Source organism: Endocarpon pusillum (genome assembly GCF_000464535.1).
Source record: "Endocarpon pusillum Z07020 unplaced genomic scaffold scaffold3676, whole genome shotgun sequence".
Lineage (NCBI taxonomy): Eukaryota > Fungi > Ascomycota > Eurotiomycetes > Verrucariales > Verrucariaceae > Endocarpon > Endocarpon pusillum.
The window spans coordinates 144,072-170,015 of record NW_006916348.1 but is presented as its reverse complement, the minus strand read 5'-3'; the positions used below and the strand labels follow the sequence as shown (position 1 = coordinate 170,015).

Genomic DNA, 25,944 nt, shown 5'->3' with positions numbered 1-25,944 from the left:
AGAGCTCTACCTCTAAAGCACATCTTTTACACAGCGCTAAAGCTTAGATTAAGTATGCTAGTAATACTCTAATTTTAGCGTATATTAAAGACTTTTAATACATAACTCTATACATCCCTGCAAAGTTCTGCGTGTGCAGAACTTTACAGGTTAAATAGCTTTGTAGCGCTAAGCGGATTAAGAGACAAAAGATAAGTTGATAGCACTATATTGTGATGATATTCTTTAAGACACACCCCCCTCTTCTCCTCAGCCACGCCTTTTGGTTTCCTTGCGTGGTGACTGCCCTTCTGCCTTACTTCCCGCAATATCTCGCTTAATTAGTAAATTAATCAGCGTCAAATATAATGAAATGCGCCTAGCCTGCCTGCGTGGTATTAGACGTAAGTATAGCTAGAATCTTTAAGTGTTCTTTTAGAATAATACGCTTAAGATAGTTGAAAAAATGCGGAATATAATAATACTCTAAAACCTAATCTGGAACAAGTGTAATAGCCTAGGCATATACATTTTTATTGTTATTTCGGACAGCTTTAATCATAACTATTTCGACCACAGTCAGTCTAAGAAAGTGCCTTTAGTATCATCTAAAGTCCAAATTGTGATAAACCTAAATGTTATATTTCTTCATTGTTTCAAGGATATAGTCTTGCGATCCCCCGCCCAGTGCAAGGAAACGCCTTCAGCATCTTTCCTGGTTCCCCAGACCACTCCACTTAAATTTGTGGTGCCAGAGGCTAAGATGGAATTGTTCTACATAGTAGCTAGCCTTAGCCAGAATTGGAATCCTGGCCAGCAATCTATTGGCATATAGGATTGCTTTAATGAAGCCAGCACTTTTGAGTAGAGACATTAGTCTGGACCACAGTAATACTATCAGACTTACCAACATCCCGTCTTCTACCCTTTGAAGGATATAGTAGTATTATTCGTCCCTGATGCAAGGGCATTCCAACTGGAATTTAGGGCAAGGAGCTGGAACCTTTGCTGTTTCTCTAAGGGTTTCTTCTGCCTGCTTCCTAGAATAGCGATTATATCAGGGTGTTAGGTTAAGATCTAGGACAGCACATCAGATAGAAAGAGATATATGCGTGAGCCTACTCCTTTATCCCAACTTGTATTGCCTAATATGTTCTTATAGCCGCTACAAACAACCAAACCTGCCTTAGATTACTTTTTTGACACTGAGCTTAGTTTTGAACTCTCCGTAGTTATTAAAAAAATTAAAGTTAGAGAGAAATAGTTAGTTAGGTTTACATCTAAAAGCAACATTTAATACTTTACACTTTATATTAGTTGTCTAGTTCCTTAGCCTAATACAACTAACTAATATAAGCTATAATTATAATATCGCTAGCCTCTAGTTTATTTATACTATTACCTTGTCTAACAGCTTCTTTTTGTAGCTTATTAGTTATAATAATCTTAGGTGTTAACTAAGTATAGTAATAATAAATAAGTTTCTCAGAGACTATAAATAGATAAGAATAATTTTCTTAAATCTAGCAACAAGGAATAAGCTTAATATTTATTTGTAAGCATTATATTTGTAAGTTAAGTTATAAGAGATAAAGTATTAGATTAGAAGCCTGAAAAAAGGCTTGTAATAAGCACATGATTTTGTGGTCAAACCTTATTACCTAAAACTACTATAAAGATTTAATAACATAACTTTTGAAAGCTATATTCGTTTAAGATCTGTTAATTTATATAGCAACACGAAATATTCTATTAGCAAACTAAAGAACATCGTTTTCTTTACTTACTTTAAGCTGTTATAATGTCTATAACAGACCCGCTAATCCCACACCTTACGCAACAAGAATTAAGCGAAAAAGATAAGGGTGTTACGGCACAAAATGCCCTATGGCCTAGAGAGGCGTTAGGGCAGGGCATGGCATTGGCCAAGCATTGGCTGCGCACCAAATGCTCCACCAGTGCTATGCCGTATCCGGTCTTAGGGCTAAGGGCTAGGGCAGGCTTGGCGCTCTGCGCGTTATACCTCTATCCTCGCCTCTATAACACTTTTATAAAAGGATCTAGCTCAGGGACGAGAGTGTCTTGACTTGGCATCCCGAGGCAGACACCAATGGAGTCGTGTTCACCCCTCACGAAGTCAGGCAATACATTGCTCAGGCTCGCAGTTATCGGCCAAATGTGCCCAAGTCGGTCTCGGATTACATGGTGGGTGCTTATGTGAGGATGCGACAGCAACAGAAGCGCGATGAGGGTAGCAAGAGACATTTTACCCATACTTCGCCCAGGACTCTGCTTGGAATACTTCGATTATCACAAGCCCTGGCAAGGTTGAGATTCAGTGATCAAGTGGTCACGGAAGATGTTGACGAGGCACTCAGACTTGTAGAAGTCAGCAAAGCCAGTCTTTACAACGATTCAAGGAGCCAAGGCGACCAAAGCAATAGCACCAAGATTTACAACCTCATTCGGGGTATGAGAGACAGTGGTGCTGCTGCTGTTGGTGATGGAAGTCGCGGAGAGCTGAGCATTCGAAAAATCAGCGAAAGAGTGATCGCCAAAGGCTTCACTCAGGATCAGCTAGAGCAAGTAATTGGGGAGTATGAATTGCTCGACGTGAGTAACAGCCAATCAGAGATGGATTCCTTCCCAGTGCGCTTGCTGACATCTTCTCTATTTAGATCTGGCAGAGAGCTGCGAACGGGACGCGGCTCGTGTTCATCGAGGCCGGAGACACTGACGATGAGATGAATATGTAGGCCTTCCACGTGTTTGGCTAAATTCGCATTACTGGCGCCTGGAAGGCGTACTGGTCAGCCCCGCCAGTCGCCAGAATTATCGCAGCAAAAAATCATCATTAGAATACCCAGTATAACAGCATCTACCACCCAAGGCACATGTGGCAATAATGACTCAAGCTGTGATGGTCTCACTCGATGGAGTGAGCAAGTTTGATGAGACGAGGATGAATCGTGTGCTTGCAACGCCATGGCTGCACAAACGTGTAGACTGAGCATGCAGTACTTGCTGATCTCTGATTGGACCATGTTCACATCTCGTGGCAGTCCCGAAATAGCAACTCTCCCCAAACGGGCCTGGCTCCCTCCACACTCTTGGCAAGCCTCCTCCCTCTCAGCCTCCACCTTGTCCCCTTCCAGGCTCCCAACCCTCGTGAGCGTCAAGATGCACACTACCTGCTCTGGAAGAGTCATACGAGCACCATCAAACGGGAATTCTCCATTCCCCGTTTCTACTTCTGTCCCTCGTTTCTTTTTGCCCAGGCTCGGAACACTGCCCGAGACAGGCTTGGCCTGACCAAATGCATGACCCACTCAGATGGAGAGCCGTGGCCCAGATTTGGGACATTGGGCAAGACTGTTCAGGCGTACATGAGGCCTTGTTTCTATTCTACTCCCATTGCCTAATTCCTGCTGCTCCCGGTGACTCTTGTCACCGCTTATAGAAATGCAGAGCAGTCCGTAGACCAGACACTCCAAGTACATAACAGTGGTGCATTTCCCTCTTCTCTCCTGCTCTGTTCTTTACATCCAACCTTAGCTAAAGAACCTCGCAACAGCTCTCGCGCTTCTCCTTACCACTCCGCAGCCTCTAGATCTGATCGATATACAGAAAAATCATATGACAAAGGCTATGAGAAGCAAAAGGGCAAGGAGGAGGCTAAGCATCGTTTTAACGCCTCTGCTAAAGCTAGAGAGGTTCCTTCTAGCACTAATGCACTATATCCCTGCCGAAAGTGCTCAGCTAGAGGCTTAAAGGCTAACCACTAGAACTTCGAATGCCCTCTTAAGGATGAGAAGAAGGCTTTCGCCGCCAAGGAGGAAGACGAATCCTCTGATGACGTGCCGGATAAGGACTATTGTTGACAATAACGCGCCTATATGGCATGGCGAGAGCAACTCGACAAGGACTCTAGCGAAGAGGATACCAGCACTAGTGAGGATGAGGTGGTAGCGAACTTTGGCGTTGCCTGTCGAGAATGCCAGGAGGCATTTCCGTCAAACAACCAGCTACACGGCCATCTCAAAGCTTTCAACGCTCACGCCGTTGAGGAGATCCCCACAGTTATCGATCTTACGGCTAAGCCAAAGGGCAAGCAGCTAGAAGGGATAGCCAATTGCACTGAGACCTGCGTCAAAGCGTATCTCAGCGCCAACAGCGACACTACGCAAGTCATCACTGCCGTTGTAGACTCTGGTTTTGGCCGCTCAGCAGTGAACCGCAAGCTACTTGATAGCGTGCCTCACACCATCAAACCTATCAAACATCTAGTTATTCGTGGCATCAGAGGCAGAAAGAAGGTCTCTGAGCTAGCAAAGTTCGTTCTCTATCTCCGAAGTAACAAGGGAGTCTTCTTGAAACTCGAGATCAAAGCACTTATATTCGACGACCTAGGCACTAGCCTGCTTATTGGTACCGACTATATCAAAGCCTGGAATCTAGTTCTGGACATCCCTTGCCAATTAGCTATATTCTATTAATCTAGCAAGGATAGAAAGCCTATTGCTGTTATTCGCCTCCAAATTACGCGAGAGCTAATGGCCAACTTCGTTATTTGTGCAGGCAAAGACTGTACTATCCCTGCCAACTCTGTAGGCCAGGTTGCTCTCCGAATGAGTCATTCTGGCAAGGCAGACTTTCTATTTACATCCCAACATCCTGAGATACCTAATGGAGTCGTTTCAGCCACTCAGAACGCGGTTATGTTCTCTAATCAGGATTCTGAGCCCCGCCAGATCAAGCGTGGCACTATACTCAGCACAGCAGAGTCGATCCGCAACAGAAATTTTGCGTACGCAGCGCAAGCAACTAAGATACTAAACAGCTTTCTAGATCAAGAACCACAAAACCGCGCAGGCAGTTTGAAGACCTCACCACAGAAGGCGGAGGACACTAGCGTGGGGTGGCTAGAAGAAGCGTATCAGCCTCGCTATCAACATGAACTGCCTGAGGGTATCGTGGTCCCTGATCCCTCTACTTCCACCCATCGAGAGGTACGCGTTAATGACAAGCTGCCTCTGGATCAACAAAAGCAGCTCCGAAAGCTAGCAAAGCGCTTCGCAGTCATCTTCAACGACGGACCCAGCATGGCACGTCAGCCAGAAGAAGAGTGGCTACGTATCAAAGTTGCTTCTGAATTGGAACGAAATCTCAAGCCTCGACCTCCTTATCGTAACGCTCCGCGAGCGAAGCAGGCGATTGACGATACGTTCAACGAGAATATCCAGCTTGGTCGGATGGCGCCAGCGAAGCATTCTCCCTACTCCCTACCAGTTTTCGTGGTCTACAAGTACACCCCAGAAGGAGCTGTCAAAAAGGCAAGACCTGTAGTGGATCTACGACCTCTGAATGACGTTGCAGAGTCAGATGCGTATCCCTTACCTCTTCAAGAGGATATCCTTGCCGCCATGGCCCTGGCTACCTACATCTCTTCTATCGATTTCGTATCCAGCTTCTACCAGCACTTTACGCATCCTGACGACTAATATCGAACCGCAACAGCGTCACATCGAGGTCTAGAGCTATTTCGCGTAGCCCCTATAGGCTTCAAGAACTCTCCTGCCCACAACCAACGCACTTTTGAACGATTACTTGCCGGATTGCTTTGGAAGATTGTTAACGTCTACGTTGATGACGTTAATATCTTCACAAGAGGGCCTTTCAGTCAGCACCTACGCGATTTAGATGCCGTATTTCAACGTTTCGCTGACGCTGGTTATACTTTCAAAGCTACGAAGACCTATCTTGGCTTTCAAGAGCTTGTGGCACTTAGGAAACTCGTTAGCAGACTTGGATATTCAACAGCAGAAGAGAAGCTCGCAGCTATAGCTAAGTGGGATATCCCTAAGAATGGCCATGACCTTGAACGCTTCATTAGCTTCATGGGTTGGCACCGCCAGCAAGTTCCTTATTTCGCACAACGCGCTAAAACGCTGCAACTGCTTAAAACAACCATCTTTCGAGGCCCTAGAAGAGAGAAGGGATCTCCACCAGAGAAGCCGCAGGAGAGAAAAGGCCGCGGAGCGAAGGAATTCAGAGAGCTATAGAAGAGCAAGCATACTGCCGCGTTTCAAGACCTCAAAAGCGCGTTTACTGAGGCCGCAGATATCCTACGCCATTTCGATCCTGCAAAGGTGCTATATGTATTTCTTGACGCATCAAAAGAGCTTGGTTTCGGCGTTGCTGTATACTAACTCGAAGGCGCAGAAGCTGAAGACCTTCTCAAGCCCTTAAAGACGATGCTAAGGCCTATCATCTTTCTCTCAAAGTGCTTAACGCCTGCTGAACGCAACTATTGGCCGACAGATCTGTTAAGTATTTACGAATCTATATTGAGCAGACGAAGACCGTCATTTATATCGACTATTAAGCGAATCCAGTAATCCTAGCAGCGAGATCCCTGCGTACACAATCTCCTCTCAAGATGAATACTCGCTAACAAGGATGGGCCGTATTTCTGAGTCAGTATTAGGATAATCTGACCGTCATCTACAAAGAAGGTCGAGATATGGTTGTTCCAGATGCCCTATCTAGACTCTCAGTCAAGCTCTATAGCCAGCATCAACCTGAGGAGGAGAAACAGGCCTATCTTGGCATAGTACTACTCGGATTAGATGACGCAGAGCTTGCTCAGCTTCGTGAAGAAGTCAAGAAGGAGTTTAGCAAGCTATTCGGCTTCGTGAAGAAGTCAAGAAGGAGTTTAGCGAGCTATTTGAGCAGCTTCAGACCTTGCCCTTATCAGCTCCTAACCTCCAGCAATTGCCTAATAAGCCATACGCCTTACTCCATCAAGAAAGTAGCGCTCTGATTTGGTCTGAATTAACGCACAGCAAGCTGAGCCGCGCTTTGTCATCCCCCGAAGCTTTAGAAAAGCAATGCTTGAGGCCGCACACGATGATCAGCTTCACGGCGGCTATACTAGGCTGCGCGAAGCGCTCGCTGGCGTATGGTGGCCTAAGATAAGCAAGGAGATTCTTGATTACGCACGCCACTGCACAGGCTGCGGAATGAATAAGCCACGCCGCGTAGGCTTTATGCCGTCACTAAAGCCACTTCTAGTGCCTCTGCGACCCTTCTACTCTCTGACAATGGATTTCATCACTGATTTGCCCCCCGAGGATGGCCACGATATGATACTCGTTGTTGTAGATCGATTCTCGAAACGCGTTGCTTTTGAAAAACAGGGAAGAAGGCGCAATCAGCTGAGGATTAGGCCAAATGCCTCTGGGATAACGTTTTCTGTAGAAGAGGTTATGGCTTACCCAACACTATTACTACTGATCGAGACGCTCGATTCACTGCCGCGTTATGGAAGAGAGTATTCGAACTAGCTGGCACTCAACTAATCTATACTACAGCATACTATCCTTCAGCAGATGGCCAATCAGAACGCGTCAACCAAGAGCTAGAAATAGCGCTACGTTTCTACGTTGATGCTATACAGGCTAACTAAAAGGAGTTCTTACACACTATCGAGTTCTACTTTAACAGCAACTACTCTTCTGTCGTTACTCAGACCCTATTTTAAGTCATTTACGGCTTTACTCCTAGCACTCAGCTAACGCTGCTAATGCCAGAAGCGCCAGAGCAGTTAGTGCAAGAGCGTAAAGCTGCTAGAGATATAGCTGCCGAAGGGCTTCAGATTACTGCAGAAGTAATGATGAACAAAGCAATGCAAGATCGATCGTTTGACTCCGGCTAGGCTAGGCTGCGCCTTTCGCCAAAGAGCTACTCACTGCCTTCTACACGCAAGTTTGCACTCTCTCCACGCTACACTAGAGCTTTTCGAATCCTCGAGGCTGTTAGCAAGGGCAACGCGCTGCGAATAAACCTGCCTGCGGCCTGGAAAATGCACCAAGTGATCAGCAAGATCCATCTCGACCCTGCTCCAAACCCTGATGACGATCCCTATCAACGAAACCTCCCCCCTCCGCCAGATCACATTGACGAACAAGGAATGGAACAATGGAAGGTGGAGAAGATAGTTAGTAAGCTCGTTGATGACGAGGCAATATTATACAAAGTCAGATGGGAAGGATATAACGAGGAAGATGATACTTGGGAGGACTCAGCAGCTTTAGAACACGCTCAGGAGGTAGTTGGAGCATACGAAGAGGCCCTAGAGCGCTCTAGGCTACGAGGGCGTCGACAAGCTGGCGGCGCGACTCTCTACAGAGAGCCGCGAGGTCGACCACAACGCTAGGCCCAAAGGGGAAGGAGTGTTGGCACTATTTCTGCGTTGTTTCTGTGCGTTTCTGTGCACACTTGTTTTTCTTCTATGACCACGAGGCCGTGGCCTTTTTTCTGCTGCCGGCAACTGTTACGACACGGATTGCCCTATGGCCCAAAGGGGCATTAGGGCTGAGGGCTAGGGCAGGCTTGGCGCCCTGCGCGTCATATCTCTATCCTCGCCTCCATAGCACTTAGATAGTCATCCATCTTCATACCAATCAGTCATACAGTTGCCTTCGATAGCTTCTTCGTGACTCTCCGCTATCTCTATAGCACCCCCATACCCTGTTGCACGGCTTTCCGCGTAACAAAGGGCACTTTAGCAGGGTTAGTCGTCTAGGTATCTTATATAGTATTTGATCCTACAAGAAATATATGTATAGGTCCAGGTCTAGCAGAGAAATAGGCTTTACTATTAGAGATGAACTTAATTAAGAAGGTTAGAGCATTGTTCTTATCTCTTAACTTATAATTAATAAGCTTTTAGTTTACTTGTCCTATTTTCTAAATTAGACAAGTACTACCTCTTAGTCTGCTGAAACCTTTTAATCTAAAGGGGCCTTTAAACGCAAAAGCGCCATACTATAATATTAATACAACTTATAAAGAGTAGTCTAACTGTATCAAGACAGGATATAGAGCAAGGAAAAAGGGTCCTGCCACTTATTATTAGCTAGACTATATATATTATAGAACAGATGAAAGTTGCGTCAGCAGTAGATATCTTGTTTATTACTTCTGAACCTATGCATAATATACTAGCGGGTTGATTAGTATCCTGTCTAAGCCATTATAAGAATTCTAGAGGTGGGTTTCTATTAGGTTGACAAGTATTCTATTAATGTCTATATAGGAACTCTAGTCTGTTAGTATACCATCAGGGACACTATAGCAAGTCCAGAGGCTGTTTTTAGTCAGGTTAACTAAGGTCCTACCTAGGGCGCTATAAGAAGACCAAAGGTGGCCTAGCACTTTAACTAAGTTGCTACAAGAATTCTATATTATGCTAGGGAAAATAACAAGTGTTAGAGGATTAAGACTAATATTTGTTAAGGTCTGATTTAGATCTTTTATTTATTTAGCTATAATAAGTAATTTAGTAAATTAATCCTTATCTATCCTAAAACCATGTTGCTATAGAAGTAAGGCTATAATTATTTAAAAGTTATACAGAGTTATAACGCTAAATCCTTTAATACGGTATCTATTTTCTACCTATGTAAGCATAGTACTTAAATTTGAAACCAGGTCACTTATAGTAATAAACTAGGTCTGCTGCTTTAGATAAGAAATCTAGTAGTAAAGCAATATATATACTGTTTGCCTATTAATTAAATGTTAATACTAAGTAAAAATAATGTACTAACTTATTAATTATTATTTGTTATACTATTCCTATTTCTAGTTAAGGACATCCTTAACGTGGATTAATAGCTTAAATCGAAGTCTTTAGATATACTAATAAAGTAGTACTACATAGTAAATAATTATTAACTAATAAGTAATTATTATTATCTGTCAAATTATAGTTTATTAAATCCTTGTCTATATCCTCTAAATCAACTATATATTTATCAAAATCTGCATTTATGCCTCTAATAACTCTATTTAAATCTTTGTTTATGTCCTTTAAATTAATTATTTGTTTATTATAATCTGTAACTGTGCTTCTAATAGCTTTATAAATAAACTTTTGCAGAATAAGACTATAGATTTGACTTATAATCTTATAAGATTTCGCTTCTTTAGCTACTTTAGCGACCTTAATACTTTATAAATGTTATATAGTAATATCAAATTTAGTATTGCTAAGTCTTTATTACCTTAAATAGGAATTAGGGTTAGTAAATAAAGCTTTAAGAGACAGCTTACTAGCATAATAATATAAGTAATAACAAAATAATTATTAAGGCCCTAAGCCCTTTATTTTTTGCTATAATTATTTTTATCCTTTTACTAAACCTCAAAAACATTATAGTCTATTTTGATACGTCTTCTAACAAGTTATTAATAAGTGGTGAGTCAAAGATAACTTGTTGAATTTTTTCCTTTACTTCTGGTCTGAGTTGCAAAGATTCATTCTTTTCTAACGAAAGACGCAAATTGTAAAGTGCGACAGCATAGATTCGGGCCTGAATAGGGTCATCAGTCCGTCCGTTCATTATGCGTTGCAGCTCTACGTAGACTTAAGAGACCATGTCTTTTTCCACTACAACTAAGGTATTACGATTAAAGAATTTTCTCAAATGTTTCTATAATTCAAAGTGTGATTAGAGCTTATTAGAGATGCTAATATTAGACTTCTAAAGTTATTATAGTCTAGACAAATAATCCTTTTTTAGGGCTAAGGTAATATAAAGGATACTCTAATATACTTTAGAAAATAATTATTTATATAGGTGTTTCTATTATAATTGTAATGGCTCAAAACTAGAATAAGTTAATAGTCTATAGATTACTAAAATAAAAGCTAGAGAATCTATCTACAATGTGGCCATGCACAGATTCATATACTCTAACGCCAGCGGGTAAGGCCTGTGTGTGCGTGGGCCACGCCATAGGCCACAGAGCATTCATAGTTCCTAATCCGGCCTCCTGCTGTATAGTAAAGTTTAGGCTTCCCTAATCGGGTAAGGCGAACCTCTCTATTTGTAATCCGTCCGGATAGCTCATACGCTTTAACAAGCGCCCTACGGCAGGAGTTTGCTTGCTATTACAAGTCAGTCATAGGCGTTGCCTCCTGAGTATGTGGCTGGCACATGCATTTCCTGTGCTATAGCAGAGGAAATGTATCATCTATTACACTACTCCTCCCCTTTAAAAAAAATTGATTGCCCTTAATCAAGAGTACAAGAAAGCAAGTCCACTTTCATCCTAACGTTACTAAGCTCAGTAATTCCTTATTTAATTAGTCTGATATTTGACTGTATATATACAGCCAAATCTGTCACATAACATCCTAATTAGATTTTCTGTACTCTGCCTCAAATCAACTAATCAGGCACCTCTTTCACTAGGTGCCTTTCGAAATAGTCCTTAAGCAGGTCTTCAGAGCCCTTGAAGTTTGAGATAAGGTAATAGGTCAGGTCCTCTAGCTAGCCTACTCATCTTGCTTATACCTTTTATACTTTGCTTACTCTCTTGACGTCGACTATATCTTTGACCTCTTACGCCTCCTCTTCTTCTGTCTCTACTAGCAGAGGCTGTGGGTACTCCTGCCCTAGCAGAGGGTCGGCAGGGTCCTTAGTCAGTAGTGATGCATAGAACATATTATAAATCCTTATCAATAAGGGCAGTTCTAAATAAAAACTTTGCCTAAGCCTCTTTATAACAAGAAATAGCCTAATCTATTTTGAATTAAGTTTCTTATAAGGTCTTATTATGCTAATGTTTTTTATTGATAGCTAGACCTTATCTCCTTCTTTAAAATTGATTTCTTAGTAATACTTATTTGCTTGCTCTTATTATTATAATTACATAGCCTTTAGATACTTTTATACTTACTTCTAATCCTTTTTTATTAGTCTTACTAGATTCTTAGTCTTTTTTAAAACTATATATTTTCTTATTATCTTTATAGACTTAGACTTATTAAAGCTTATCCTTAGCTAATATCTATATATAATTATAAATAATAATAATTATATAGACTTAGATACTATTATATTCACAGCAAATTTAGTGCTTAAAAAAAGGTTATTTTAATTATCTTATACAAAATCTATATAGGCTCTTAAGTATTATTTTATCTTTGTATTAAAGACTTCTATCTAGCTATCTATCTATAAATAATAACTTTAATTCTTAAGATTTAATACTATTATTTCTATACTTTACTAGCAAACTATAGCTCTTAATTAGATATAATTATTTAAGGAAGTCTATAAAGCTTTTACATATTTCTATATAGTATTTTAGCTGTCTTCTTTAAAGTTATGCCTTCCTTTATAGCTATATAAAAGATATAGTAGCGTTTCTTGCTTAGCTAATTAATAATTATTAGAATAGTATTATAGTCTTCTAATATTAGTAATTCTATAACAAAATCTATTAAGATATCTTATTAGAGGTACTTAGAAATTAGAAGAGGTTATAATAAGCTTATAAAGAGCTAATATATAGGTTTAGTCTTTCTGTAAATATAATAATTCTGTAAGAATCTCCTGACTAATATATATTTATTTAAGATGTAGTACCTATTATTTATAATAGCCTTCCTTATCTTTATATAGTTTAAGTACCTAGTCTTCTTACTCTTATAGATCTCTTAAATTATATTTATTATTATTACTACTAGTACTACTAGTTTTTCTTTATATTATAGCACTCCTTCCTTATCTTTACAATTTTAAATATTATACCTAAATATTTTCTTCTTTAGGTTCTTTATTTATTTCTTTATCCTAATCGCGTTAAACATCTTATTAATCTGATTCTCTTTCTTTATTCTCTTTTAAAGCGGCAAATCTTCCTCTCTTAATAACGCCTATATTACTAAAATCTTTAGATCGTCTTTTACTTCCTTAGACAATATATCTAATTATAGAAGAGTCTGATACAGATTAAGATTCTTCTTTACTCTTAAGATCTTAGTTTTCCTTCAAGTTAATACGTTAGCTTTTTTGTTAGCAGCTTCTAGGCAATATCTAATCTTAAAGTTATATTAAAATAATAATTTTGCTTAGTATACTTACTAACATATTAGCTTCTTTATTAACATAAAATACTTTAGAACCTTATAATTTATAAGTATTTAGATAGAATCCTTTTTTAGTAAGTATAACTCTAGCAACTATTCCTTAAAACAACAAATAATAACTAGTAATTCCTTATTATAAATTATGTAATTACGCTCTGCTAGTGCTATACTTATTAAGAAGAATATTATAAGATAAAGTTCTTTATCCTCCCCTTATTACAAGAGTACTTTATCAACTATATAGTCGCTTATGTTATACTCTATAACTGTCTCCTTCTCAGGATCGAAATAAGTAAGGACTAGCTCCTTCAAAACAAGGTCCTTTAGGGCCTAGAACGCCTTAATACAATAGTCATTTTAGGTGCGCCCTGTATCCTTCTTTAACAGGTTATTTAGCGGCCTTGCTACCTTGTTAAATCCTAAGCAGAATTATTAATAGAAGTTAATAAACCTTAGGAATCTCTGTACTATATAGACATCTCCTAGGTTAGGTTTCTCTCACTCCTGAATGACTTGTACACGCTCTAGATTCATCTAAATGTCCTCTAGAGTTATAATTAACCTGAGATACTTTATTAATATTACGTATAGAACTCGCTTTTCTTAATGTTAGCCTAAATATTACTTTTATAGAGAATCTATAAGACCTCTTGTACGTGTTGCTTATATTCTTCTCTTAATTAGCTAAAGATTAAGATATTGTCTAGGTATAGCATAACGAATTTTCTAAGCATCTTTATAAATTTCTTATTTATAAAGCGTTAGAATATTACTAATACAGAAATTAATTTAAATAATAATACCCTATATTAATAATTATTATATATAGTGCTAAATGTAATAAGTTTATAGTCCTTCTTAGTGTTGCTAAATAAATTTAGTAATATATTTATTAAATATCTAGCTTAGAGAAAACTATAGCTTTTCTAAGAAGACTTATAGTCTTATTAATTTAAGGGATAATATAACTATTCTTTTTTATAATAGTGTTTAAATCTCTAAAATTAATATAGAAACAGAGTCCTCCTTAGGGTTTCTATACTAGAAGAATTAGTAATATAAATAAGGCAGTACTTAATTTAATAAACTCTTTCTTAAGATGCTCTTTAATATATTTCTTAATTACCTTAAACTTATTTAAGCTTATCTTACATAAGGGCTACGTTTAGGGCAGTTCAGCACTTACTTCTAGTTTAATCTTGTGATTATACTCTTCTCTGTACTCTAAAAGAATATTAGAAGCCTCCTTTAAAAAGATATCTACGAATTCTTAAAATTCTACTAAAAGAACCTCTTTTAGATCTAGTTCTGGCTAGATCTATTTCTTAATATATTTATTTATATCCTTTATTATAATAATAAACATTTCTGTACTAGAGGTAATTAATAATTACTTAAATATTATAATGCTTATAGGCTTAGTACTGTGCTAGGCTGTCCTAGCCTCCTTAACCTTTCTTCTGTAAATAGTAGCTATAATTGTCTTACTACCTAGAGTCTTCTTTACCTTAATAAGGCGTAGAGGTTATAAAATAGCTAGGGCTATTTTAGGACACTTAAGAATCTTTATCACTTATAATAGTAATGCCCTGATCAGGTTAGTCTAAAATTTAACTATATATATATAGCTAAATTCGTTATATAGCTTCTTTATTAGCTCTTCCTTTATTGCTTGCTCCTTAGCCTTAGGCTTGTTACTCTAACTTTTACAGTTCTGCTAGAATATAAGTTGCTCTTTATAATTATAATCCCTTACAAACTTTATTAATAAATCCCTAGGATCTGGAATACAGCTATATAGCCTTATTTACTTCTTCCCTAAGATTATAAGGTATATAGCCTTTGTTATATAGAAGATCTGCGATCCCTGCTAGTGTTTACTAATATGTATAAGCAAATAGAGAGCCTAAGAGATGAATTAATAGATCTTACTAGCAAAATCAGAAATAAGAATAGATTTGGCCAGGTCTATTATATTAATTTATAATCTTTTACAAAGTTGTTTTGCTAATTAATAATTTATAATTACGCTTAACTAATATCTTGTATCTAATAATACTAATATTATTAATCTTTCTCTCCTCTTCTTAACACTAATATTAATTAGAAATAGAGCCTTAAAATCACTCTTTACTACTATAATAAGGATCTCTATAGCTTCTTTATTAATTATGTTACTAGGCCTACTTATAACGTCTTAGTAGCAGGCAGCTCTTTTCCTAATTGCTCTTGTGTCTAAGGGTAATCCTTTATATAGTGTCTCATTTTCTCACAATAGTAGCACCTTACTATAGATATATTTTACAAAAGTTATAGCTTAAGCACTAGCTTCTCCTCTTTTACTATTAGTTTGCTAGCAGACTATTAGATACTAAGAACTAAAGATTTTGTTAGTATACTAGTACTAGCTGCTAGTTTATTTAATATAATATATTAATTATTTATATTAGTGTATATTAGATTAGTAATTATCTCTTAAATTAATATATATCTGCAAAAAATAATTACTTACTAGATTATCTTGAACCTTATCTCAAAGATCTATAATCTAATCTTCTTCTTAGACTTCTGCTTCACAGAAAAGCTGTTAGAAGTCCCTTAGGAAGATAGCAAGGTCCTGCTGCCTTTGCTGTAGGTAGTAGTACTTTTGATAAGTAGTCTTTTGCTGAAATGAGGAGTCAAAGTGATTCGCTATATCTGTAAAGATATCTGAAATCTAGGCCCTTTCAAAGTCTTCGAAGTAGGACCTAAGCAATTCACAAGCGTCACCGCCAGTACGCAACTGCACGAGCGACCTTAGACAGTTCTGTTAGAAAAAGCGCTGCGTTAACTATGAACTTCATCTTTATGGCTAACAACCAGGAGCGGAACTTCTGAGGAGGCCCGTCCTCAAATACCTCTGGGTAAGGCAACTTCTCTGTCTTTGTACTAAGCACTATCGCAGGGCTCAGAGTCGCTTCCAACGAGACTTGCCCTTAAGGCGGCGATTCTCGTTCTGTTAGAGTTGCTGAAGGAGACTCCACCTGGACTTGCGGCTTTGGTATCACCGTAACCTTATCACGGAGGTTCTGAATAATTTCCTCCTTGTCACAGAGTCGATCCTTCAGCAACTTAATCTCGATACTAGTGCCTCTGTTAAGGTCTTAGTATCTTTCTTCCCAAGTTTCTTTCTCTTAAAGAGCTTCTTGATACTTAGCCTCCTTCTCTAGGTAGAGAGCTTTTTCTTCCTCATAAGTAGCTGCTAATGTCAGTACAAACGCTGCTACATGTGTCTAATTCTCGTTGACAAGTACTATAAAGGCTAGAAGAGCTAATGGGTCATCTGTCGCTCTCTTTGCGTACTCGATTAATGCGCGCAGGGCGTCTTGATCTATAAGAGGGGCTTCGTCTAGGCTCCGCCTCCGGTTATTCAAGAAAGGATAGCGAACTTTGCTGCTATCCCTTCTCTCTATTTAATTACGAATCATCTTAACTCAATAGTTCTCAAACCTTTATATAGTACAGGGTATTTGTATTAAACAGACCTTACATTACTTCTAGAGCAATAACTTTCTCACATAGTTAAATAACTCTAGATAAGTGCTCTAATAGCTATGCTATAGATAAGAGAGTTTTGTATCATCTCTCAGGATAACAAGTGAGTATTAAGCTTTCATTTACTGTAATAGCTCAAAACTAGAACAAGTTAATAGTCTATAGATTGCTAAAACGAAAGCTAGAGAATCTATCTATAATATGGCTATACACAGATTTATATACTTTAACGCCAGCAGATAAGGCCTGTGTATACGTAGGCCACACTATAAACTACAGAGCATTTATAGTTCCTAATCCGGCCTCCTGCTATATAGTGAAGTTTAGGCTTCCCTAATTAGGTAAGGCGAACCTCTCTATTCGTAATTTGTCCGGATAGCTCACACGCTTTGACAAGCGCCCTACAGCAGAAGTTTGCTTGCTGCCGCAAGTCAATTATAGGCATTACCTCCTGAGTATGTGGCTAGCACATGCATTTCCTGTGCCATGGCAGAGGAAATGCATCATCCATCACAATAATAAAGCCTTGTTAGTAACATCACTATAAATATAGGCTTTGTAATTTAAACCTTAGGATCTTCTAAAACTTTTTTAAGGCTAAGGCCCTTTTTGACGTTATTAAGGATATTAGTAGCAAGTTCTTAGCTAGATGTAGCGCTTATTTTTTAATAATAAAGTGCTAAAGCAACAAGCGTATATAGGTGCTTTAATACTTAGTAACTTGAGATATATAATTGTTTTTTAGCCAGAAAATTATTAAAGTAGAGCTCAGTTATAGTTAAGCGTCTCCAGCAAACTAATAAATCTAGAGAATAAAAGCTAAAAAGGATAGAAAGTAATTCGTTTTCTAAGGGCTAATAATAGTAAATAACATTAATAGAAGCTTTATTATTATATACCCCTGTAAAGTTCTATATACACAGAACTTTGCAGGGTATAAATAGCCTTTGTAGCGCTAAGCGAAATCTAATAACGCCCAAAAAGCTATAGGCATAGTAAGGAATCTTAATCTTAATTTTAATTAAGAAAAGAGTGAAAGATAGCAGACTACTTACATTATAACTGATAGGGGTCGATTTCTTATGTTAGTCTGATTACTCTTACTATATATAATAACAAGGCGAAAATATATAAGTCGCTATCCCTAAGCTATATCATGTTGCCTCGTTACCTTTCTGCTCCTTACTACTAATTGTTAGGATCACCCCTCTGAATTAACTACTACATCCTTATTCACTATATACTACCTACATAAAGTCTAATAATTTAACAAGCTCAGAATTATAACCTTAGGAGATATAGGTGTCAGAAAGTCTTTGTTAATTACTTAGGTAACCCTCTGATTACCTTATCACTAATATTAGTATAAAGCTAATCATGATCTAGTTATAGATAACCATCAGCTTAGAACTAGACGCCACCGAATACCCTGAGCGAAACCAGATTCACATTATAACCACTGTAGAGGTAAAGGCAGAGCATATTAGGATCAGAAGAAGGCAACTATCACTGTAGAGCAGGAGGAAGAGTATATTAGGATTAGAAGAAGGCAACAGGCCTTATTTATATAAATTGTAACTAGATTAATATGATATGCCTAGCGTTAGTGATACAATTAATCATTATTACTTTAACATCCCTATATATAAGCGCATTTATTATATAGTGTTTTACTATATAGCATATAATGCTCAAACCTTAGCTTGGCCAGCAAAAGGACTTGACTTAGGGCCCTTTAGTAATCTCGTACTAAGTTTTGATATTTAGCCTTAGCATCATTTCCATAAAGAGATAGCTCTTCCTTAACGACAAGAAAGCCTGAAAAATACGCTGTATATTCTCAAGGTTATAACATGTCTTTACCTTTCTATAACCTTAGCCTATAAAATGAAGCAAGTTATAACTTATGATTTATTTAGTCTAGATTAGACTGAAACAACCAGTAGAATCTCTGCCGTTAGGTAAACCTTGTCAGAACAAGCAAAATCGCGTTTCCTATTAATTATTATATCATTTTTTGATCTCTGAATCCCTGTTTCGTAAGTTGAATGGCCCTGATAAAAGGTCCTCTTGCATAATTTTGCTCTAGGAAGCAGGTTAGGATTACAGCCTGCCCTCAAGCTTCTCCTGCTAAGCATAAGTAATCAGTAAGTCCTATTAAGGCATTCTCTGTGAAGGATCTTTCCTATTACCCCTAATAGTCCTACCTAGGTTAAAAGCAATGATTTAGTGATCTTAGCTCTATAAACAAGGTTCGTCAACGATCCCTTGTATAAAACAGATATAAATTATTGCTTTTAACCTAGGTAAGACTATTAGGGGCATTAATAAAGTAGCGTATTAAGGTTCGGGGATATATCTTGATTTTGAAGGGAGAAGAGGAAATAACGACTTCTCTTTTCTTTAACTAAGGGTGGCTCTATAGGAGGTAATAATTTTTCTTACTTCCTAATTAGAAAGAGGCAGGAAAGATCTTAAGGCTCCCGCTTTAGGGAAGTCCTGTTTTTAAGGAGGTCCTGTTTTTGGGGAGGTCCTGTTTTTGGGGAGGTCTAGTTTTTAGGGAGGTCTGGTTTTTGAGGAGGTCCGGTTTTGGGAGACATGACTATGAAAAAAGGCTAGTTACTTGAATAGCCGATAATAGATTACTAGAATTTGGAGAGCGTTCGCTGAATCGAATCAAGATGGCTTGACTTGCTCCTAAATTAGGAGTAGGGGCAAAGGATACTAAACCTAGATCAGACTGAGGGACGCTAAACCTAGATCAGGAGCAGAGTGAGAGTCTGTTTGTAAAATAATGTTAGAAGGGTCGGAGTAGCATTTAAAGGTGTTACTACATATTAGTATTACGCTAAGGATTTAACATGATACATAATATAATTAGAATAGCACTTAACTATTCTTGTTAGAAGAGTATTTTAGACTAACACTCGTCTCTCCCTATAATCATGTCCGCTTATAGTACTTCTTGATCTTACGATCTCAACTAGTCTTGCTTTTCTAACTTAGAGCGGTAGGTCAACTATTCTAGTCTTATATAGATCTGAACTGAACCTAAACCACCCTAGCTAAAACCAAAAGAGCTCCTTTATTTGCTTTGCTACTCTGTCGAAGCTCTCTTCATATATCTTATATTATTCTACTATCCTCTGCCTATTGTCCCTTAAAGTTTCACTCCTTTTACTGATTTATTACTAGGAATATATGTGTTTCAGAAAGTTAAAGTTTACCTATATATAATTCTCTTATCCTCTCAGAATATAACTAGTCAAGTTTGGATTGCATAATCTTTTACTACCTTTAGGCTTTGAATCAAATTACAGCGTTAGCCCACCTAGCTAGGCACCTCCTCTATTACTCTTTGTAAACAAGCCTAATTAAATTATATTATTATTTCTTTAACTCTAATACAAATTATTTTCTTATTCTTAACTAGCTGGCCCTTATCCTAATTATATATACTAACTATATTATTAAAACTATTACAAAAAGCTTCTTCACGCTTAATATATATATAAGAATTATTGAACCTGAAAAGCTAAGTGTAATAAGGAACAGCTATGTAATTACTACAAAGACAAACAGTTAATATATATATACAAAGAAATCACTTCGCATAAGCAAGATAGGAACGTACTTACACTAGAAGCAAAACTAGACAACTTGCAAGATAAGATAAGCTATATACAACATGAGATAGACTACAGACAACAGAAGACGAATAACAAGCTAGACAGACTTTTACGATTATGTGGAAGTCTGTCTAAGGAGCCTATTCAGATTATTACATTTCAAAATGTAGCTCTATAATTGTTAGTACAGACAAACTTTTAACAAGGTGCTATACCTATGATATTAGTTAATCCTGCTGATCCTGATAACAATATAATAAATATACTCCCTTATAATTATACAACTGCAGTAGAGAATTTACTTACACAACTAATTCTTTAAGTCTTCCCACCAGAGCCTGATCCAAATTATGTCATGATAGAGGAGGAGTATCATCAGGGAATATTACGCCTTTCCAGAACAAATTTGTGAGTAGAGAATCGGCCGAGACTGCCAGAGTCGCTTCTGGTGCGGGTTTTGTGGAGAGATTGTGCTGTTGCAAGGAATCGTACTTCTGTCACATCAGGATAACTATTTTAACTTGTAATTACTTGTCATTTATTTTCTGCATGTCAACCCTTGAGCCAATTAAAGTTAGCATATATCAGATTGTCTAGCCAAATGCTGTTGCCTTAGGATAGACAACAGCGGGAACGAAATCTGAAAGTCTTTCCTCTAGAAGAGTATCTTGCCTACCAGGAGGAACTTGCTGATAAAGGATCTTAAGGAGCAGCTGCAGGAGCGACAACACCATCTTTCTTAGGACTATCATAATATGTCTTACTTAGCTGCAAGAGGGTGGGCGTGCAAGAATAAAGGAGAAGCTTTACAAAGACTGAAACTTTTAGATTAGTGTTAGGACTTTATGTACGGAGTATTGCCTTCTTTAGACATCGTGCTATCACGTCACAAAACGAGATGTTTGTCTTCTGAATGTGTATTTGAACGAGTTCTACGGAGTCGTGCCCCAAAAGTAGTCAAAATACGCTAAGAATAGGTCGCTTAGGGGACAGTAGTGGCATTTCTTGTGGCGTTTTAGGCTAGCGATGGGCTTCAGCCCCTGGGACGCTTGGAATTAGTAATGTGATAGCGAAGCTGAGAAAGTCCCTAAGATCATACTACTTACCAGGAGAAGGGGTAGCTAAAGATATGAGCTAAGTGCGCTTAGTGGAAATTGCAGTTATTCTATCAAATGACAACCATACTAGTATGATAAGACAAGCATATTTTGACCATACTATAACCATATTTTTAGTAAAATACGTTATAGATAACAAAATTTTATTAGATCAAGGACGACTTAGTTACATATTCTGGTACACACTAAGCAATTTTATAATCAGGCTAATTCTAAGCGCACTTTGATGGCTTTCCTAGCATTATTTTAGAGGGCCTCTTCCTGCTAAGTACGTAAGAGCAGCTTGATAGTGTCTGCCAATTGGATGCAGCGCAGTGACCAATGTTCGGCTTCGGCCGCGAATCTACGTTCCTGTGCCACTGTCATGCCCCAAATTACGATCTTCAAGACGTTACTTCGGCCGAGATCTCCACGAAAATCGAATGCGAACCACTCGGCCTCGTCACTACACAGGGAAGCTGATAAATGTGGTGCATCAGGGGGAGGCCTCGTGAGACGATCCACACGTATCGTTGCAAGTAGAGTCTGCAGATCGTCCTTGATGAACAGCAAAGAACCCACATGATGTGAGGTACGGATAGAAGATTACTCGTAGATACCACAAGCATTGTTTTGAAACACAGCCCCGTCAAATCTTCGAGTTCACGAATACTTTCTTGGACAGCAGTGCAAATTTTGCTTCTACCAATTATCACCCCTAACGTAGGCCGTTTTCTGATGTTGCCACAGCAGCTGAGTTAGTCTGGGTAAGTTTCATAAACCATCCCCGTAACCTGCGTAGAAGGCATTACTCTGCTTGCCTCAGTATCGTTGCTGAAATGACAGCCCTCGGCAGGAAAGACTTTTGTCAACCTGCTGTGCAGAGTGCGTAGAGAAGCAAGTTGATTGATAGCTACGGGGGTAGAGAGCGTAGATCTATGTACAATTGGCTGTGCCGTACAGCGAAATTAGAAGCGAAATTGCGTCGGAAATTGACCAATTAGAAGCAGCAGAAACGCAGGGATTACGCATATTAAACGCGGCCAATTAGCCCTCTCAGAAGGTCAACAACTTTGCTTGGCTCGACCCTTATCGTCAAAAACCCAATACAAGCGTATACAACTTAGCTTGAAAAGCTGACCGCCAAACATTTCCAGTTACCGCCGCATCACATACACCTTCACCATGGCCCCAATGTGACCTTAGATCCGTCAAAACGCAGAGAGATATACGTCGATGCCGTTATACTTATGCCGCCACCAAGAGACCACCATACGTAGTACGTCTCGTCAGCCATATCGACCAGCTTGTCGTGACTCGTTTCAACAGCGACCGGACAGTGATCCCCCACCAATTTCAAGACATGGAGACAGCCAATCTCGAGCTGAGGCACGATGATTTCCAATCACATGCATATCTTTGGAGCCATTCGTCTGAACCTTGCACTTTAGATTTTCTAGATAGCTACACATACACTACACAATTGATGCTTTGAGCCACATTGCTCCACACCGTGGCTGGGTCATGATGACTAATTAGAGGATACCTAAAATTTACAAAGTGATTGATACAACGCATCAACCGGCGAAATTCATTTCTGGCAAGACGTTTACAATGCGATCTTTAGACTCCCATAACCTTCCCACCGCTTGATCGTTTTGAGTTGTCTACACAATCAGCAAGAGGGTTCACGTTCTAATCTTCGAATACATCAGTAATTTCCCCAATCAAATTATACACGGCTTAGCCATGGAAGACGACCAGAGTCAAGTCTGTGCAGTATGTCTCAATCTTTGCTACGAGAGATTCACACCAAAGGACGGCGATATATCGCCGCGGCGAGTTAATACCGTTGGCTTCGATGAGCTCAAACACTCCGTTGATAAAGGCTGTAGAATCTGTTGTGTACTGCAGCAAGCCGTCAGGATATTCTGGGGCTCGAGTCCTGATAGGGAAGGACATAGCCCTGAAGAAAAGATATGGGAAATAGTAGAACCAGCTCTATCAATAAAGATTAGCGGTGGTGGAGTAGGTGAGCACAGCGAAAATGATGAGCCTGCTGGATCCAGCCACAGACCCAAGGTGGTAGGAGATAACAATTCAGCCGAAAGCGGTAAACATGGCGGGATTGATAATTATGAACAAGACTGCGTGGATGAAAGTGATGAGGAAGGATATGAGAGTGGCTTCGAAGTTGAAAGAAGTTTACTATGGTTACACATGGTAATCAGACCCGGAAAGAGTATGATCCTACAACGATCAGAGTCTGGAACGAAGTACGACTACGCGGCTGTCACAAGAGGTGTTGAACTTTATACAAAAATAGGTATCATTAGAACTCCACGAGATTGGCCAACTAAGCTGAGTTTCGCTTCAGGCGAGCCGCAAATCCATCCAGCTTTTGGGCACAGTCGAGACGTACCAGTGTCACTCGAGCTTGAAACCTGCAAGAGAATGTTACATGCATGGATGAAAGACTGTATACTGAATCATAGCAATTGCAGGGAGGATGCTGCGCCGTTACCTAAACGAGTTATACAGATTTCCGGATCTTCATTTCGCCTCATTGAACCTCCACCATACACCTTAGCAAGATACGTAACACTCAGTCATTGCTGGGGTGAGCATCCAGAGTTAGTTTTCAAAACGACACTTGAAAACCTCGACGACCGCAAGTCAGGCATCAAATGGGAAGAGCTAAATCCGGTCTTTCAGGATACTCTCACCATCACCAAGCTCATCAACTGCGACTACCTGTGGATTGATAGTTTGTGCATTATTCAAGACGATGAGGCTGATTGGAGGGAACAGTCTTTGAAGATGTCCGAGATATATTCTCATTCAACCCTGAATATAGCTGCGACTTCCTCCCCTAATGGGTCCACTGGATACTTCACGGGCCGGCAATGTTTCAGTGATTTATATGGGGATCCAAGAGGTTTCCACCAGCTCTCTGTGAGGTCATGGGAGCTCAAGAGTAGTAGCGATCAACCTCTCAGTATATTTGTCCGTCCAGTGCTTGAGGATGGGCATGACTATGTCATGAGAAATATGGTAAATCGCCGGTGGCAGGTGGCGCCTCTATTAACACGGGCCTGGGTACTCCAAGAGCGTCTTTTGGCACCACGAAACCTTCATTTTTCTGCCTCAGAGTTAATATGGGAGTGTCGCTCGACTCTCTCCTGCGAATGCACAGGCCTGGATAGTCCTTCGACCGGACCCTACAGTACGCATCAAGTTTCGTCAGTTGAGGAAGTGAGCATATATCAATCGTCCCGTGTGCCACGCCAATTCTTTAAAGGGCATTTCGCTCAAGTCTGTGGCGACTCGAATTCAATCCAAGAAACCTTTAACTTCTGGCTTCTTGCGGTAGAGTGTTATTCCAAACTCTCACTCAGCAGATCTTCAGACGTGGCTGTTGCGCTTGCGGGGATCGCTCAGCGTGTTAGGGATCATATTGAACTTGAGTATGCCGCAGGAATATGGATTGGTGATCTTGCTCGGGGTCTCTTGTGGATGGGAACACCCCGTTCAAGCTTGAAAGCAACAAGAAGGTCAGCTTCTATGCCTACATGGTCATGGATGTCTCGATCAACTCGGCACTTTCCGGATGACCCGTTATGTTCTCTGATATACCACGACGCGCTATTGGACGGCTTTCTGCAGGACGAGCGATTCCAGGTCCATGGCTACAGCATTAAATTTGAGTCAGACAATGATGGACTGTTCAGCAGTCCTAAGTCTGGCCAAGTAGAAATCACTGGGGCATGGCTACCGGCAACGATTACTTTGGAGCCGTTACACCTCTCGATTGACTCCAGAATGGATTTTAGGGTGAATCTGCATTGCGATGATAATACCTATTCAGAGTTGCTTTGTGCTGATTGCCCGTACTGGGATGTTGGTAGAGGTCCCCTTCTCGAAGGCGAAGAAGTGTGCTGCTTGCTAATCGGCACTACCGAGGAGAGATCTTACACTGAACAAACAGAACATGTTCTTGTGTTGAGAAAAGTCGAGGAGCAAGCCAGTTGTTATGAACGGATCGGGATTTCCGTGTTTTGCTTGTATGAGTACCGTCTATTTCAGGATGCCCCTGTTTCAAGAATCGAAATTGTATGAGAGACTAAAACAAAGATGTTGGTGGCGGTCGATTGATGGTGTGCAAGCGGTAATACGACAACTATATCTTATTGTTGACGCTTGCGATACTACAGCTGTGGGAGACCTTTGCAAAATCTTCCCGCCGGTCTTCTTGCTTTCTTATTAAAATGAAGTACTCTGCTAGGGATGAAGTTGAGAAATTGGCAGAGACAATGGAGCAAACATAATGATGATTCTAATCAATATCTTCTTACGTCTTACCTCTTGCCCTCTACACTTACCCTCTGCTTAGTCAACCCTTACTTACTTACTTTTACCTATACTCGCCCTCTACTATCAAGAATTCATCATATGTAGAAACGGGTCGGAGAAGAATAAGCACAAACTAGTGATATACGTCAGGTTAGGTACTGACTCCTTATATGATTGAGCGATGAGTCAAGCCTTACTGAAGCTAAGAGACATCAGTAGCGGTAGATCAACTACTAAGGGGTCAACTACTACTTTTGAATTATGACTCTGTAGAAAAGGCAGCATGGACTCTACCGATCCGATAATAACCTCCCCCCCCATAAGGTTCTAGGCGAGGGAACGATTGGGAGTTGGCATGGATGAATAACCTGTAAGCTATTTTTGAAGGCGTCAAAGGTATGCAGTA

The 25,944-nt window shown here is 39.5% G+C and overlaps 4 protein-coding genes across 4 annotated transcripts; all 4 read left to right on the top strand.

Annotated features, from left to right (window-relative positions):
- Positions 1-2,181: 2,181 nt before the first annotated feature.
- On the top strand, positions 2,182-2,735 carry EPUS_05333 (uncharacterized protein; the record flags this gene model as incomplete). Its single annotated transcript, XM_007804912.1, has 2 exons — positions 2,182-2,592; positions 2,658-2,735. 2 exons carry the CDS (start codon positions 2,182-2,184, stop codon positions 2,733-2,735), a joined length of 489 nt encoding a protein of 162 aa, XP_007803103.1.
- A 1,140-nt stretch (positions 2,736-3,875) lies between these two features.
- On the top strand, positions 3,876-5,480 carry EPUS_05332 (uncharacterized protein; the record flags this gene model as incomplete). The annotated part of the gene is made up of 2 exons (XM_007804911.1): positions 3,876-4,436; positions 4,485-5,480. 2 exons carry the CDS (start codon positions 3,876-3,878, stop codon positions 5,478-5,480), a joined length of 1,557 nt encoding a protein of 518 aa, XP_007803102.1.
- Positions 5,481-7,564: 2,084 nt separating this feature from the next.
- EPUS_05331 (uncharacterized protein) lies at positions 7,565-8,197 on the top strand (the record flags this gene model as incomplete). Its single annotated transcript, XM_007804910.1, has 2 exons — positions 7,565-7,648; positions 7,697-8,197. The coding sequence occupies 2 exons, from the start codon at positions 7,565-7,567 to the stop codon at positions 8,195-8,197; spliced, it is 585 nt and encodes a 194-aa protein (XP_007803101.1).
- Positions 8,198-22,934: 14,737 nt separating this feature from the next.
- On the top strand, positions 22,935-25,304 carry EPUS_05330 (uncharacterized protein; the record flags this gene model as incomplete). The annotated part of the gene is made up of 1 exon (XM_007804909.1): positions 22,935-25,304. One exon carries the CDS (start codon positions 22,935-22,937, stop codon positions 25,302-25,304), a length of 2,370 nt encoding a protein of 789 aa, XP_007803100.1.
- Positions 25,305-25,944: the final 640 nt, after the last annotated feature.